Source organism: Globicephala melas, chromosome 14 (assembly GCF_963455315.2).
Source record: "Globicephala melas chromosome 14, mGloMel1.2, whole genome shotgun sequence".
Classification (NCBI taxonomy): Eukaryota; Metazoa; Chordata; class Mammalia; order Artiodactyla; family Delphinidae; genus Globicephala; species Globicephala melas.
In genome coordinates, this window is record NC_083327.1 from 57,425,101 (window position 1) to 57,442,281 (window position 17,181).

The window sequence follows — 17,181 nt, forward strand, 5'->3', positions numbered from 1 at the left end:
CACTGCGCCACCAGGGAAGCCCAAGATTTCCTTCTTTAAGGCTCAATAACATTCCATTCACCACACCTTGTATATGCCACATTTCGTTTATCCAATTCATCCATCAAGAAACATTTGGGTTGCTTCTATCTCTTGGCTATTGTAATACTGCAATGAACACAGGTGTGCAAATGTCTCTTCAAGATCCTGCTTTCAATTCTTTTGGATATATACCCAGAAGTAAGATTGCTAGATCATTTGGTAATTCTATTTATAATTTTTTGAGTAACCTCTATACTGTTTTCCTAATAGCTGCACCATACTACTTCCCATCACCAGTGCATAGGGATTCCAATTTTTTCACATCCTCGGCAACATTTGTTATTTTCTGGGGTTTTTGTTTTGTTCTTTTATAGTGGCCATCTTAATGGGTGTGAGATGGCACACAGGTGGTATTTTAAAAATATTTGATAATGTCTAGATATACAGATGTTACACAGATAAAAGGTAAGGCCTCTACCCTCAAGAAGTTCCTAGAGCAATGGAGAGAAAGACTGATAAACAAATAAGGTTTGTGCTAAATGTCTACATGACTGAACTGTCAACTCAATCCTTGAGTTGGGGGCAGGAGGGATGGTGATGGAAAACAGTCAAGGAAAATCTCACAGGGTAGGATACCTAAGTTGGATCTTAAGGAAGAGTAGACATTCAGATACCAAAAAAATGAGAAGGATATTCCAAATGTAGGGGATAGTATGTTCAAGCAGGTATAGTACGGACTGGCAAAGCTCCCCTTAGGAGAGAAATTTGGAGTGTGTTCAATACGGACTGTATGTGAGAGGTTACTGAGAAATGGAGGTAAAGAAGTAGACACAAGTCACATGACCAGGACTGTAATTCACACTAAGAGGGTTAGACTGTATCCATTAAATGGTTTAAAGCCAATGAGTGCCAAGATGGGATATGCCTTCTCTAGAGTTCAATCTAGCAGCAAGGTGAAGAATGATCACAGAGGCCTGAGACTGGACAGTTAGACCAGTTAGGAGTCTAATAAAATACTCAAAGCAAGAGATGACAGGAGCGTAAACCAAAGCAAGAACTGTGCACAAAGAGAACCAGAAGAGGGATGTTAGCAGGTAGAAAAGACAGAACTTGTATAAAAAGTAGAAGGAACCTCTCCTCACTCTTCAGGGAACAAATGAAGTTTAAGAGGAAGATGAGGCGTTTGCTTTAAGACAACTGAGTGTAGTGTCCAGTAGGCAGTGAAGTATATGAGTCTGAGATTCAGGTGAAAGATACGTATTAGACATATAAGAGTCAGCAAAATAAAAAATAGTGAATCCTTCTATCTAAGCACCGCTTTCTCACGCAAATCTACTGTTCCAGAAATACCGTATGTCTTAATATAGCATATCCTAGAACATGTTATTCTACATATTCTACAACATATTAGATGGTCTTCCTTTTTTAAAAAGATTAAATGCTCCTGTGAATGTACCAAAATGTAATCGCAGAAAAAGTGGGTAATGACAGCCAAATTTCCATCACTTTCTCTTTTGCAGCTCTGAGGGCCAACAGAAGGGCACATGGTTGCAAACATTATCAAGACTACCTTGTAATTTAAAGTCTAAAAAGAGCACCCAGTTTATTTAGTCAAATGTCTACTATGTTATTACTTCTAAGAAAAGTGCTCTAAACAGAGCTCTGATGAGAACGCTCACACACTATTCAGCAGGCCTGCATGCAATTTAATGGTCTTTAGTTTAATTGTAGAATTAAACCACCAATTAGGTATCAAAGGTTTCAAACTAAGTAAGTTGAGAAAATTTAATTTATATATAATTATCACTCTTAGTACCCTACATTTCATTACCAGGATGTATAAATACAAATAATGATGGCATGCGGGCAAATAAAATTTACAGCCTATATCCATCTACCAACTGACTGTGATGTGAATGTTAGGCGCTGGAAAGTGCACTGTGACCAAGTGCCCTGTGCATCCTCAGACAGAACGATCACAGTGCGTCTGCCCACAGCCACCATCTAACAGACTTAAAAGGGCTTCACTTTAGGGTGCAACCCTCCTTCCACCATGTGAGGACACCATGAGAAGGCCCTGTCCACGAGCCGGGAAGGGGGCCCTCACCAGACACTGAATTGGCTGGCACCTTGATTTTGACCGTCCGAGGCTCCCCAGCTATGAGAAACACATGTGTGCTGTTTATAAGCCACTCAGTCTATGGTACTTTATTACAAAAGCCCAAACTGACTAAGACACAAGGCGAGAGGTTAAAGTCTGGTTAATTGCCAGAACTGGTAAATATTTCTCTCTTTAATATGTTTATGAAACGGAGAAGCCCTGAAGGTCCCTGGAATTATCATCAAGCATTAGAGCACTCTGATGATCCTGCTTAGTAGTAACTTGGGAAATTCCTGGAGCAGAAACAATCTCAACACGCTCCCGGTGCCAGGCAGATCTCCACAGGGTCCTGGCTGGTCAACTCTACCACCTGAGTCAGGCGGGGCCCTGCCTTTCTTTTGGCCCCCAATAACCCACACCACAGGGCAAGGAACACCTTCACCCCACACAACCACTAATCTGTTCAGCAAGGCAAACACTCTCTCCAGACAAGTACAAATGGGTTTCCCGTGACATTTCTTCCAATATGCCTCCTTCCCTGCTTTTCAGACAAGCTTAATTCCTAGCATGCAGGGGAATTCAAGAGCTAAAAATTCAACATAAAAATTTTAAAACCGGTTCTTTCAGTTTCTAACAATTAACGTAGTATAAGGTATTCCATTCTGTCTGCTTACGATATAAGTAGAAAAGCATACAAACACACAATAGCAAAAAGTTATACATGAAAACACAAGTTTTCAATCTTTCCAAATTTCTCCCATGAACATAAGATATGTCATAGTAAAAACATAAAGTAAGTTATTTGAAAGCTAAATTTTACACAGGTTACCCACAGTATTTTTCTAAGATGATATAAACAAACTTGAAATAACTCCACTTACTTTCTGCTCAGGGTTCTCCTGAAACACAAGTCCAAAGTAGTCCTTCTCCAAGAGATTGAGATGTTCACACACTCTGTCAAATAACACTTGTCCCTTAGCACGTTTCTGAGGAAAAAGAACAATATCTTTACTCTTCAAGCACTAATGAGTCTGTGAGTACTATAAACCAAGGGCATCATATCAGATAACATTATTTAGCATAAATTAATATGAAATATTTATATTCCAATCCTTTTATAACAATACCGAAGTGATTCATAACTTTTTCACTTTAGACTCCCCCAACACACACATAAAGCATAAATTCTAAAACAGAAGCACGATCAGCCTCTATGCTTTACTGTTACTCCATGTCAATATTTCAAAAACTAAAAAAAGTAAAATGCTAAGAGTTCACTTATTCGTTTTCAAATAGTTCAAAAATATGTCCAAGCTGCCTCCCTCAGTTCCTCAAGATGGCTCATGTCACGTCTACAAGGTATACTCTCCCCAGGAAAATCATTTAGCTCCATTCCTCAATGTATCCTAACACGATTCATCCCATCAGCACTTAGGTTTGATTTTTTTTTTTTTGCGGTACGCGGGCCTCTCACTGTTGTGGCCTCTCCCGTTGCGGAGCACAGGCTCCGGACGCGCAGGCTCAGCGGCCATGGCTCACGGGCCCAGCCGCTCCGCGGCATGTGGGATCTTCCCGGACCGGGGCACGAACCCGTGTCCCCTGCATCGGCAGGCGGACTCTCAACCACTGCGCCACCAGGGAAGCCCCTAGGTTTGATTTTTGTTCCAAGATATTTGTAGAGTAGAAATTATGTTTTTCAATACAAGCTACACTCTTTCTCAAGAATGATTCACTCTTTAGAACAAATCTTAAAAATATAAGGGAAAGTGACTGAGACAATAAATCAGCTGTCTCTAAGGATTTAACCTATTTTTGCCTTGCTTTGTTGTGTTTTATTTTTTTTTTTAATTGAAGCAGCTGCTATCAACAGAGATACAAAAGCCTGTGACAGCCATAGAAGAAAAGCTCATTATTTAATCAATGGCAAAACATAAAGTGGTGACTCCAACTGAGATGCGTGGCCCTGGGAACCCCCAACTGCAACGTCAGGTTAGACACACGCCTTCCTGCCCTGCGTGGATATAAGCAACCCCTGGACTGAGAGTGAGAAAGGAACAAGCCAGCAGACTTGTTCATCTTCAAGACTAATGCCCTCACACTATCAAAATGTCTACTAGTTAGTTCATCCAGTGTGTGAAAATGAATGTTTCCCACACAAACATCTTTAAAAATGGAACAAGATATAAAAGACATTTCATTTTCAAATCAGGACAACTCTGATAAGGGGTTTCAAAAGATAAAGTCTTCACAGAAACTCAATTCAAGAGTGTGTTTCTCTCCTCTAATCTTGTCTACCTCCTCTTGTTAAACCACAGGTAAGAAATCCATGCCTGAAGGACCTGTGAGGGAGAATCTGCAACTTTTATTATCAAACATTTTATATAGTAACTTTTTTTTATTAAAAGGTAGAATTACATTAAATAGTAGAGGGAAAAGGGAGAATGCCACACAGATTACATTATTTCAACATTTCAAGAAACGTGCTATCCACACCACTACAGATTCATGACTAAGTACATGTAAAACAGATATGTGTTCATGTGTCCACATATTTAAGTACGTGCAAATAATACTGTAGTAAATAAGAGTACTGGGCTCCGGATTCCAAATACCAATGTTTTAAATACCTTTCCATTATTTATAATCTATGTGACCAGGGGCAAGACACTTAACTTCTATTTGCCTTAATTTGTACATCTGTGAAATGGGGATAACAGAATATACCACACAGGATGTGGTAAGTACTCAATGAGTTATAATACATAATGAGAGCTTAGAACAGTGTGTGGCACACAGTAAGGGTTTAACCAATATTGGCTCTTATTATTATAAGCTGGAGAGTTTTATAACGTGAAAAATGACTAACTCCACTTACCTGAAATTTTGTGTTGAACTTTTAAAATGAAAGGTTCTGAATTTCACTATCTGGTCTGCATGCAATGATTAATCTAAATAATTAAGAATGAGTTTGGAGGTATTTTAAATTAACTTTATGAGGAGAAGGTGACTCGTATCATGGTTGTTACTTTCTTAAATGTGCAGTAAAATCCATTATCTCTTCTTCTTAAGAGCCTGGAGTAGATGTGAGGAGATTTGGTTGCAAACAACAGCAAAGAATGTTTCAAAGGTAATCAATAATCTACGACAGACTTCACTTTCTCTGACATTAATTTCAACAACATTGTTCACGCCTCAATCTCCAGTGAGTAGAATACCCAGCATAATAGGTGCTTGTTGAATCTCCTAAAAATACAATATTACAGTGTACTCTGTGTGACATACTTATTTCAAATGAGGTGACATTTACCTACTCAGCCTCATAGTGACTGACCATAGTTATAATTTCAGTGCCTACTTTGTAATTAGGAAGTGTCCTTGTCTAAGATAACAAAGGGAGAAAACTATTACAGCTCTTGCCGCATCTATTTGTTCATCACACACTATGCATTTATAATGAGGTATAAATGAGTCACAGAAGATATTCTATCTACTATAAAGCAGAGATTTTCTTCTTATTTAGAAAGACACTAAGAACTCGATGGAAGCTTATATAAGAAGTTGGCCTTTAATCAGATATAGTTTCCAAACAAACTTATTACTTCTAGGAAACCTCTGACTAAACGACAACTACTTTCAAATAAGCTAACTACCGAAACTGATTCGCCGTAGAAATCATGGAGAAACAAGACAGCGTCGAAGGAGATTCATGCTATTTTGTTTGGTTGTAGTGCTGTTTGAAATTAGGGTAAAAAGGAGAGTCAAAACAACTTATGTCTATACATACATACCTCAGTTCAAAGAGAAAAACACATTCTGACATTGGCTTACAGTCGATTTTTATTAATAAATCATACTTTCTCACTGGTTTCCATTTCAAAAATAGAAACATGCTCTCATGGACAGCATTTCCCTAAAAGATGAAAACATCCGCAAAGCTCACCATCGCAATCTGGTGCTGGTACCGCTAGGCAGCAGAGGGAGGATGCGTCCGCATGGGGCTGCAGTCAGACTCAGTCCCTCCCTCATTCGACGTTGTGTAAGCTGTTTACTATTACTGGACGAGTGTGACCATGGGCGAACCACTTAGTCTCCTTAACCGTAAGATGAGATTGCAGCTCTCTCACAGCTCACTGTGAGGGTCAAATTAACCCAGTAAGAGAGTGTATGTCAAAGTGCCACACCAAGGGCTTCCCTGGTGGAGCAGTGGTTGAGAGTCCGCCTGCCGATACAGGGGACACGGGTTCGTGCCCCAGTCCGGGAATATCCCACATGCCGTGGAGCGGCTGGACCTGTGAGCCATGGCCGCTGAGCCTGCGCGTCCAGAGCCTGTGCTCCGCAACGGGAGAGGCCACAACAGTTAGAGGTCCAAACACCGCAAAAAAAAAAAAAGTGCCACACCAAGTGCCTCACTCAATCACAGCTGAATTCTCTTCCCAACTGACTTTCATTAGCCCACATCTAACACACACCAAAGTATCTTCTAGATGCTCAGACTGCCCCTCTATGATTCTCTCCTTCCCTTCTCCAGGAAATAGATATTTTAAATGCTTGATAAGATCTTAACTACACACACGTATTACTTAAGCTTCCATTCAGCATCTCCACCCTCAATGAACTCAGAGACTGGCTGGGAAGACAAAAAAGCAACAATACTATGAGGCGTGTACTGAAAGATGCACGTACAAAGTGCATGGAGGAACACCAAGCATGGAACAGTAACAGCATCTGAGAAATATCATAGCTTTGGGTGTACGCAACTTTTCTATAAGCCTAAATTTATTTTTAAATAAAAAGTTATCCAAAAAAAAAAGAAATATCATAGCTTCACCAAGACTGTGGCATCTGAAATGAATCTTAAACAAGGAAATGATCTTTTAAGATAAAGTAATAGCATATTCAAAAGAACTTACTTTTCACTTTGGATGTTTATAAAGTCTGACAGAACCAGTTTCTATTCAAAAGATACTGGAGGTTACAGAACGATGAACTCTCAGATGACCACAAGGGCTTGCCAGGCTAAAAAGCTCCACATACACTAATTCTGTGTCTAATATATATCAGTTCCTATGTTAAGACATTGAGTAAAGAACCATAAATAAGACACATATGGTCTCAGGAAGTTTACATTAGAATGGTAGACACAGAAAATAAAAAGGAAACCTACCCCCCCCCCCACGAAAAAAAAGTCATATGAATCTACCCCTCTAGACTGAACTAGGTACCTGGTCCAACTTGTCCAAAGAACACTGACCAGTGGCCTATGAGATATAAGAGCTCTACCCAACGACAATGTCTTACTCTGGGGATAAAGATTACCAGATACAACCACATCTTCCTTCAGGGAGTTTAAATACAAGATAGATACACACACACACACACACACACACACACACACACACAGAGCCACAGCGTGTGTAAACACAGAGGCAGAGCCAGTGAGAAGGCAGTATGCAGAAGCCAAGGGTATCAGGGGGCAGACTTATATTTGCCAAAGTATGCTCTATTGTTCCCATTGGTCCCATGAGATGCTTCACATATATACCCAAATCCCCCAAAAAGGGAGTAGAGTGAGACAAGGAAAATTCTGCCTAATGTACACATCTACTGAGCATCAAAACTCCTATTTGCATATAAGATACCCCGAGAAGCTCTATGGTGGAAAAAAAAAACAACTTGTTTATCATCATTCAACCTGTTTACCAAAATTATTTGGCTAAATAAACTACTATCTTTCTTTAATACAACACTTATTAACTTATTCCACAGCAGAATTACTGATCTACAGACACTACCTCAAGAAACGAGAGAGAGAAAAATTACCATGACATGGCCCTCAAGCAGATTTGGAGACTACTGTTAATAACATTATCTTTTTTATTCCAAAATGACACAAGAGAGAATTCAGTTTAAACTGGTCTAGGATTGGAGTACCCAAATGACTGGCTAAAGCAAATGATTCCCATAGATAAAATCTCAACAAGTACAATCAAAAAAATCAAAAACACATAAGAAAACCAGTTACTATTATTGAACATTAGACACGATATCAGAATCAGATATTCAGAGACTGCAGACAATGGAATTATCAACTACAGAACACAAAATTAGTATGTCTTTATATGCTGAAAGAAATAAATGAATATTTTAAAATATCAAGGAAAAAGCAACTATCTAAAAGCAGATTCTGAAAAAAACCAATTAGAACATCTGGAAATAAAGCTATACTAATTAAATTATAATCCAAATGGACAGGGCTTGATACAGTTAAAGAGAAAACTGGTAGATCTGAAAAAGTTATCCAGAATATAGCACAGACAAACACTATGAAAGAAATTCACAGACATGTAAGATAGAAGAAGGGGTCCATATATACCTCCCCAGAAGTCTACACGAAGACAACAGAATAAGGGAGAGGCAATGTTAAAAGAGTAATGGCTGATAAATGCTGAAAGTCTCAAATTAAGAAAACCCAATGGACTTCTAGCCAGATAAAATAAAATCCATTAACCTACAATCACTTTATTCCATTAACTATTTACACACATTAACATTCAAAAGATTTTGGCATGCATTATTTTAAAATAATAGACATTATAAAGCCATCAAGACAAGAAGGAAAGAAACATGAGATAGGGAATAACAAGGAGTAGAGAAAGAAAATTGTAACAGAAAACCCAGAGAAGTTATTCTTTAAAAACCTAAAACTGATCTGCCTTGTAAGCTAATTCAGAAAGGCTAACAAAATAGTACATTTCTCCTTATCTCATAAAGAAAACACATCAGGGCTTCCCTGGTGGCGCAGTGGTTGAGAGTCCGCCTGCCGATGCAGGGGACACGGGTTCCTGCCCCGGTCCGGGAAGATCCCACATGCCGCGGAGCGGCTGGGCCCGTGAGCCATGGCCGCTGAGCCTGCGCGTCTGGAGCCTGTGCTCCGCAACGGGAGAGGCCACAACAGTGAGAGGCCCGCGTACCGCAAAAAAACAAAACAACAACAACAACAAAAAAACAAACATCAAATACTCACGAGGCATATTAAATGATATACATTAAATGGACCAAGTTATTACATTTTATAAGTATTAATCTGTAATCAAACTTGCCTGAGTGTGCTCTGACAGCAATAAGACCCAGTGGCTCACAACTTCTTTTCTGCCTTCATGCTGTTCACAACTCACTCCATAAATAAAAATTCTCATCATTTGGGAAAGAGGAACCAAGACACAAATCATCATGCAAGTACATAAAAATATGTGTGTGTTGCTGGGGGGGGGGGGGGGCGGTAATCCCCCCTGGTGGCAGTGGTGAGGACTCCACGCTTCCACTGCAGGGGGTATGAACTAAGATCCCACATGCTGTGCAGTGTGGCAAAAAAAAAATGTGTCGGGGCATGCATGTGAAATTGTTCCTTCTCCTCTCCCAGATTCTGGTATGTACCACCTTTCACAAGAATCTTCAAGTCTCAACAGTTTCCTAGAAAGGTACCACAGCAGAATGGTAGTAACATAGATTTGAACGCCAGCCCCACCTCTTAACAGCTCTGTAACCTCAGGCAAGTTACTTAACTTCATTTTGTCTCAGTTTCCTCTCTTTAAAATAAAAATATTCACCTTATGATGATGATCAGAGAATTACATGAAGTATATTTAAAGTACTTTAAAATGTCTGGAACATTACATGAATGCACTAAAAGGCAGCTGAAAGCACAGGACCTTTCTGAGCTGTTCTAAAATAATAACTGATTTTAAATATCATTATAAAGAGCTTTCACAGTTATTTCATCCAATCTCATTTCACAATAAGAAAACTGAGGTTAGAGAGAGCTTAACTGCTCTAACTTTTCAGTCTCATTCCCTGAATTTCTCTTAAAGCAGGCATCCCCAACTCCGGGCCACACAGCAGGAGGTAAGCAGCAGGCAAGGGAGCAAAGCTTCATCTGCCGCTCCCCATTTCATGCATTGCCACCTGAACCATCCGCACCCCCATCCCCGACCCTGTTTGTGGAAAAACTGTCTTCCACAAAACTGAGCCCTGCTGCCAAACAGGTTGTGGACCACTGTTTCAAAGAACTGAATTCATATCTGCAATATACATAAACATTAGTACTCTGCATTTCTATCCAAGAAGACAATTTTCTTCTATTATCATTGCTTTTTTTATAAACAGCTTGAATTCTAAGGCATGGAAGGACTACAAACACACATTTGTCAACCAAGCAGAATACACAGATATTTTGCTTTACAATGTGCACCTAAGATACCAGCATATGTAGCTAGTTCTTTAGTTGTCATAGCTGCCTGTCCCAGATAAAAAGGTCTACTAACTCGTCAAGGTATACTCTAAATTTCTTTCCTACCTTTATTTCCAACTGTTGAAACCTGACCTCTAGACAAATCTCCAAATTCGCCTTCTCTGTGAAGCCTATTCCAAGCTCCCAATATTCACCTTTCTCCTTCAGGCACTTTATTTCACATGTATGCTGCTTAGTCTTAAATTCTACTCTTTTTTTTTTAAACTCTTAATTGGAAGTATTATTGTTTTATAATAGTGTTAGTTTCTGCTGTATAACAAAGTCAATCAGCTATACCTATACATATATCCCCATATCTCCTCCCTCTTGCGTCTCCCTCCCACCCTCCCTGTCCCACCCTTCTAGGTGGACACAAAGCACGGAACTGATCTCCCTGTGCTATGTGGCTGCTTCCCGCTAGTTACCTATTTTACATTTGGTAGTGTATATACGTCCATGCCACTCTCTCACTTCATCCCAGCTTACCTTTCGCCCTCCCCATATCCTCATGTCCATTCTCTACATCTGTGTCTTTATTCCCATCCTGCCCTTAGGTACTTCAGAACCATTCTTTTTTTAGATTGCATATGTATGTGTTAGCATACGGGACTTGTGTTGCTCTTTCTGACTTACTTCACTCTGTATGACAGTCTCTAGGTCCATCCACCTCACTACAAATAACTCAATTTCATTTCTTTTTTATGGCCGAGTAATATACGATTGTATGGATGTGCCACATCTTCCTTATCCATTCATCTATCAATGGACACTTAGGTTACTTCCATGTCCTGGCTATTGTAAACAGAGCTGCAATGAACATTGTGGTACATGACTCTTTTTGAATTATGGTTTTCTCTCTGCTGGGTCATATGGTAGTTCTATTTTTAGTTTTTTAAGGAACCTCCATACTGTTCTCCATAGTGGCTGTATCAACTTACATTCCCACCAACAGTGCAAGAGGGTTCCCTTTTCTCCACACACTCCCCAGCATTTATTGTTTGTAGATTTTTTAACGATGACCATTCTGAGAGGTGTGAGGAGATAGCTCATTGTAGTTTTGATTTGCATTTCTTTCATGATTAGTGATGTTGAGCATCCTTTCATGTGTTTGTTGGCAATCTGTATATCTTCTTTGGAGAAATGTCTGTTTAGGTCTTCTTCCCATTTTTGGATTGGGTTGTTTTTTTGATACTGAGCTGCATGAGCTGCTTGTAAATTTTGGAGATAAATCCTTTGTCAGTTGCTTCATTTGGAAATATTTTCTCCCATTCTGAGGGTTGTCTTTTCGTCTTATGGTTTCCTTTGCTGTGCAAAAGCTTGTAAGTTTCATTAGGTCCCATTTGTTTATTTTTGCCTTTACTTCCATTTATCTAGGAGGTAGGTCAAAAAGGATCTTGCTGTAACTTATATCAGAGTGTTCTGCCTATGTTTTCCTCTAAGAGTTTGACACTGTCTGGCCTTACATTTAGGTCTTGAATCCATTTTGAGTTTACTTTTGTGTATGGTGTTAGGGAGTGTTCTAATTTCATTCTTTTACATGTAGCTGTCTACTTCTCCCAGCACCACTTACTGAAGAGGCTGTCTTTTCTCCCTTGAATATTCTTGCCTCCTTTATCAAAGATAAGGTGACCATATGTGTGTGGATTTATTTCTGCGCTCTATCCTGTTCCATTGATCTATATTTCTGTTTTTGCGTCAGTACTATACTGTCTTGATTACTGTAGCTTTGTAGTATAGTCTGAAGTCTGGGAGCCTGATTCCTCCAGCTCCGTTTTTCTTTCTCAAGATTGCTTTGGCTATTCGAGGTCTTTTTGTGTTTCCATACAAATTGTACAATTTTTTGTTCTAGTTCTGTGAAAAATGCCATTGGTAGTTTCACAGGGATTGCATTGAAGCTGTAGATTGCTTTGGGTAGTATAGTCATTTTCACAATGTTGATTCTGCCAATCCAAGAACATGGTATATCTCTCCATCTGTTTGTACCATCTTTAATTTCTTTATCAGTGTCTTATAGTTTTCTGCATACAGGTCTTTTGTCTCCTTAGGTAGGTTTATTCCTAGGTATTTTATTCTTTTGGTTGCAATAGTAAATGCGAGTGTTTCCTTAATTTCCCTTTCAGAGTTTTCACCATAAGGAATACAAGAGATTTCCGTGCATTAATTTTGTATCCTGCTACTTTACCAAATTCATTGCTTAGCTCTAGTAGTTTTCTGGTAACATATTTAGGATTCTCTATGTATATAGTATCATGTCACCTGCAAAGTGACAGCTGTACTTCTTCTTTTCCAATTTGGATTCCTTTTATTTCTTTTCAGTCTCTGATTGCTGTGGCTAGAACTTCCAAAACTATGTTGAATAACAGTTGTGAGAGTGGGCAAACTTGTCTTGTTCCTGATCTTAGTGGAAAGAGTTTCAGTTTTTCATCATTGACAGCGATGTTGGCTGTGGGTTTGTCACATATGGCCGTTATTATGCTAACGTAATTTCCCTCTATGCATACCTTCTGGAGGGTTTTTATCATAAACGGGTGTTGAATTGTGTCGAAAGCTTTCCCTGCATCTATTGAGATGGATGATCGTATGGTTTTTCTCCTTCAATTTGTTAGTATGGTTTATCATATTGACTGATTTGCATATATTGAAGAATCCTTGAATTCCTGGGATAAATCCCACTTGATCATGGTGTATGATCCTTTTAATGTGCTGGTTGGATTCTGTTTGCTAGTATTTTGTTGAGGATTTTCGCATCTATGTTCATCAGTGATACTGGCCTATAGTTTTCTTCTTTTTGTGACATCTTTGGTTTTGGTATCAGGGTGACAGTGGCCTTGTAGAATGAGTTTGGGAGTGTTCCTCCCTCTACTATATTTTGGAAGAGTTTGAGAAGGATATGTGTTAGCTCTTCTGTAAATGTTTCACAGAATTCACCTGTGAAGCCATCTGGTCCTGAGCTTTTGTTTGTTGGAAGATTTCTTTGTTTTTTTAAAATTTATTTTTGGCTGCATTCGGTCTTTGTTGCTGTGTGCGGCCTTTCTCTAGTTGCAGTGAGTGGGGGCTACTCTTCATTGCGGTGTGCGGGCTTCTCATTTCAGTGGTTTCCCTTGTTGCAGAGCACGGGCTCTAGGCCTGTGGGCTTCAGTACTTGTGGCATGTGAGCTCAGTAGCTGTGGCTCGCAGGCTCTAGAGCGCAGGCTCAGTAGTTGTGGCACGTGGGCTTCACTGCTCCACGTCATGTGAGATCATCCTGGACCAGGGCTCAAACCCATGTCCCCTGCATTAGCAGCCGGATTCTTAAACACTGCACCACCAGGGAAGCCCTGTTGCAAGATTTTTAATCACAGTTTCAATTTCAGTGCTTGTGACTGGTCTGTTTATATTTTCTATTTCTCCCTGGTTCAGTCTCGGAAGGTTGTGCTTTTCTAAGAACTTCTCCACTTCTTCCAGGTTGTCCATTTTATTGGCATAGAGTTGCTTGTAGTAATCTCTCATGATCCTTTGTATTTCTTCAGTGTCAGTTGTTACTTCTCCTTTTTTATTTCTAATTCTGTTGATTTGAGTCTTCTCCCTTTATTCTTGATGAGTCTGACTAATGGTTTATCAATTTTGTTTATCTTCTCAAAGAACCAGTTTTTAGTTTTACTGATCTTTGCTACTGTTTCCTTCATTTCTGTCACATTTATTTCTGATCTGATCTTTATGATTTCTTCCCTTCTGCTAACTTTTGGATTTTTTTATTCTTCTTTCTAATTGCTTTAGGTGTAAGGTTAGGTTGTTTATTTGAGATTTGTTTTCTTTCTTGAAGCAGGATTGTATTGCTATAAGCTTCCCTCTTAGAATGGCTTTTGCTGCATCCCATAGGGATGTTTTCACTGTCATTTGTTTCTAGGTATTTTTTGATTTCCTCTTTGATTTCTTCAGTGATCTCTTGGTTATTAAGTAGTGTATTGCTTAGCCTCCATGTGTTTGTATTTCTTCCAGATTTTTTCCTGTAACTGATATCTAGTCTCATAGCCTTGTGGTCAAAAAAGACACTTGATACGATTTCAATTGCCTTAAATTTACTAAGGCTTGATATGTAACCCAAGATATGATCTATCCTGGAAATGCTGCATGAGCACTTGAATGTGTATTCTGTTGTTTTTGGATGGAGTGTCCTATAAATATCAATTAAATCCATCTTGTCTAATGTGTCTTTTAAAGCTTCGGTTTCCTTATTTATTTTCATTTTGGATGATCTGTCCATTGGTGGAAGTGCGGTGTTGAGGTCCCCTAGTGTTGCTGTGTTACTGTTGATTTCCCCTTTTATGGCTGTTAGCATTTGCCTTAAGTATTGAGGTGCTCCTATGTTAGGTGCATAAATATTTACAATTGTTACATCTTCCTCTTGGATTGATCCCTTGATCATTATGTAGTATCCTTCTTTGTCTCTTGTCCTTCTTTGTCTCTTAAAGTCTATTTTGTCTGATAGGATAATTGCTACTCCAGCTTTCTTTTGATTTCCATTTGCATGGAAAATCTTTTTCCATCCCCTCACTTTCAGTCTATATGTGTCCCTAGGTCTGAAGTGGGTCTCTCGTAGACAGCATATATACGGGTCTTGTTTTTGTATCCATTCATCCAGTCTATGTCTTTTGGTTGGAGCATTTAATCCATTTACATTTAAGGTAATTATCGATATGTATGTTCCTATTACCATTTTCTTAATTCTTTTGTAGGTCTTTTCCTTCTGTTGTATTTCCTGTCTAGAGAAGTTCCTTTAGCATTTGTTGTAAAGCTGGTTTGGTGGTGCTGAAGTCTCTTGGCTTTTGCTTGTCTGTAAAGGTTTTAATTTCTCTGTCAAATGTGAATGAGATCCTTGCTGGGTAGAGTAATCTTGGTTGTAGGGTTTTCCCTTTCATCACTTTAAATATGTCCTGCCACTCCCTTCTGGCTTGCAGAGTTTCTGCTGAAAGATCAGCTGTTAACCTTATGAGGATTCCTTTGTATGTTATTTGTTGCTTTTCCTCTTCTGTTTTTAATATTTTTTCTTTGTATTTTACAAGTTTTGATAGTTTGAAAAATACGTGTCTCGGTGTGTTTCTCCTTGGACTTATCCTGTATGGGACTCTCTGAGCTTCCTGGACTTGACTATTTCTTTTTCCATGTTAGGGAAGTTTTCAATGATAATCTCTTCAAATATTTTCTCAGATCTTTTCTTTTTCTCTTATTCTGGGACCCTTATAATTCGAATGTTGCTGCATTTAATTTTGTCCCAGACGTCTCTGAGACTGTCCTCAATTCTCTTCATTGTTTTTTCATTTTTCTCCTCTGTGGTAGTTATTTCCACTATTGTATCTTCCAGGTCAGTTATCCATTCTTTGCCTCAGTTATTCTGCCACTGATTCCTTCTAGAGAATTTTTAATTTCAGTTACTGTGTCGTTCATCATTGTTTCTTTGCTCTTTAGTTCTTCTAGGTTCTTGTTAAACGTTTCTTGTATTTTCTCCACTCTATTTCCAAGATTTGGGATCATCTTTACTATCATTACTCTGAATTCTTTTTCAGGTAGACTGCCTATTTCCTCTTCATTTGTTTGGTCTGGTAGGTTTTTACCTTGCTCCCTCAACTGCTGCATATTTCTCTATCTTCTCATTTTGTTTAACTTACTGTGTTTGGGGTCTCCTATTCACAGGCTGCAGGTTCGTAGTTCCCGTTGTTTTTGGTGTCTGCCCCCAATGGGTGAGGTTGGTTCAGTGTCTTGTGTAGGCTTCCTGGTGGAGGCGACTGGTGCCTGTACTCTGGTGGGTGGGGCTGGATCTTGTCTTTCTGGTGGGCAGGACCACATCTGGTAGTATGTTTTGGGGTGTCTGTGAACTTATTACGATTTTAGGCAGCCTCTCTGCTAATGGGTGGGGCTGTGTTCCTGTCTTGCTAGTTGTTTGGCATGGGGCATCCAGCACTGGAGCTTGCTGGCCTTTGGGTGGAGCTCGGTCTTAGCGTTGAGACAGAGATCTCTGTAAGAGCTCTCACCATTTGATATTACATGAGGCTGGGAGGTCTCTGGTGGACCAGTGTCCTGAATTCGGCTCTCCCACCTCAGAGGCTCAGGTCTGACACATGGCCGGAGCACCAAGACCCTGCCAGCCACACAGCTACTAGAGCTGAAGGACTCTTGCAGAGGCTGGGGGGGCACAGTTGGGGCTCACCGCGGGGACAAGGACACTGGCAGCAAAAGTTCTGGGAAGTACTCCTTTGTGTGAGCTCTCCCGGAGTCCGCCATTAGCCCCACCAAAGGGCCTGTCGTTCTACTCCTTTTGATACTTATTACTTTTGAAGACTGGGTTCTTTAAGCAAAAGTTATGTCTGACTCATTTCAATGTCTCCCACAGCAGCTCCTCACTGAGTCACTTCACTCACTCGTGGGCCAAAAGATATGCTGGATGCAACAGCTTGGTGCTATAATGCCAGCCAAAAAGTTGGCAGAGTTGAGTCTAGAAATCAGGTCTTCTGGCTCTCAGTCTTATGCAATCCCCTGGCTCTAGCTCATGGACTACCAACCCACAGATATCCAAGGAATTAAGCCAAACACACACTGCCAACTAGATTCTAGGAGAAGAACAGCCAGAGTCCTGAATTTTATTTTCACAATTCTACATTGTACTTAGACTCGTCCTTAGTAATTAGAGCATTTCCAAATACTTCTTGGGAACCAGAGGGAAGACGTCAGCAGAAAAGCCAATCTGCCCCTTTCTCTTAAGAACTGACCATGAACCCACCTTTATGCAAAAGGGGAC

General features: G+C 39.7%; 1 protein-coding gene across 37 annotated transcripts in view; it reads right to left on the minus strand.

Moving 5' to 3' along the window:
- Nucleotides 1-17,181, minus strand: part of EPB41L2 (erythrocyte membrane protein band 4.1 like 2) — a 319,453-nt gene that overhangs the window by 133,487 nt on the left and 168,785 nt on the right. For all 37 annotated transcript variants that reach the window (XR_009558813.1, XR_009558812.1, XR_009558815.2 and 34 more), the window contains one exon: nucleotides 3,004-3,108. Coding sequence is in view for 32 of the 37 variants with exons in the window: in XM_030853462.3 (XP_030709322.1) it covers nucleotides 3,004-3,108 (105 nt within the window). In the remaining 5 variants the exon portion in view is untranslated. The remainder of the gene's footprint in view (nucleotides 1-3,003; nucleotides 3,109-17,181) is intronic.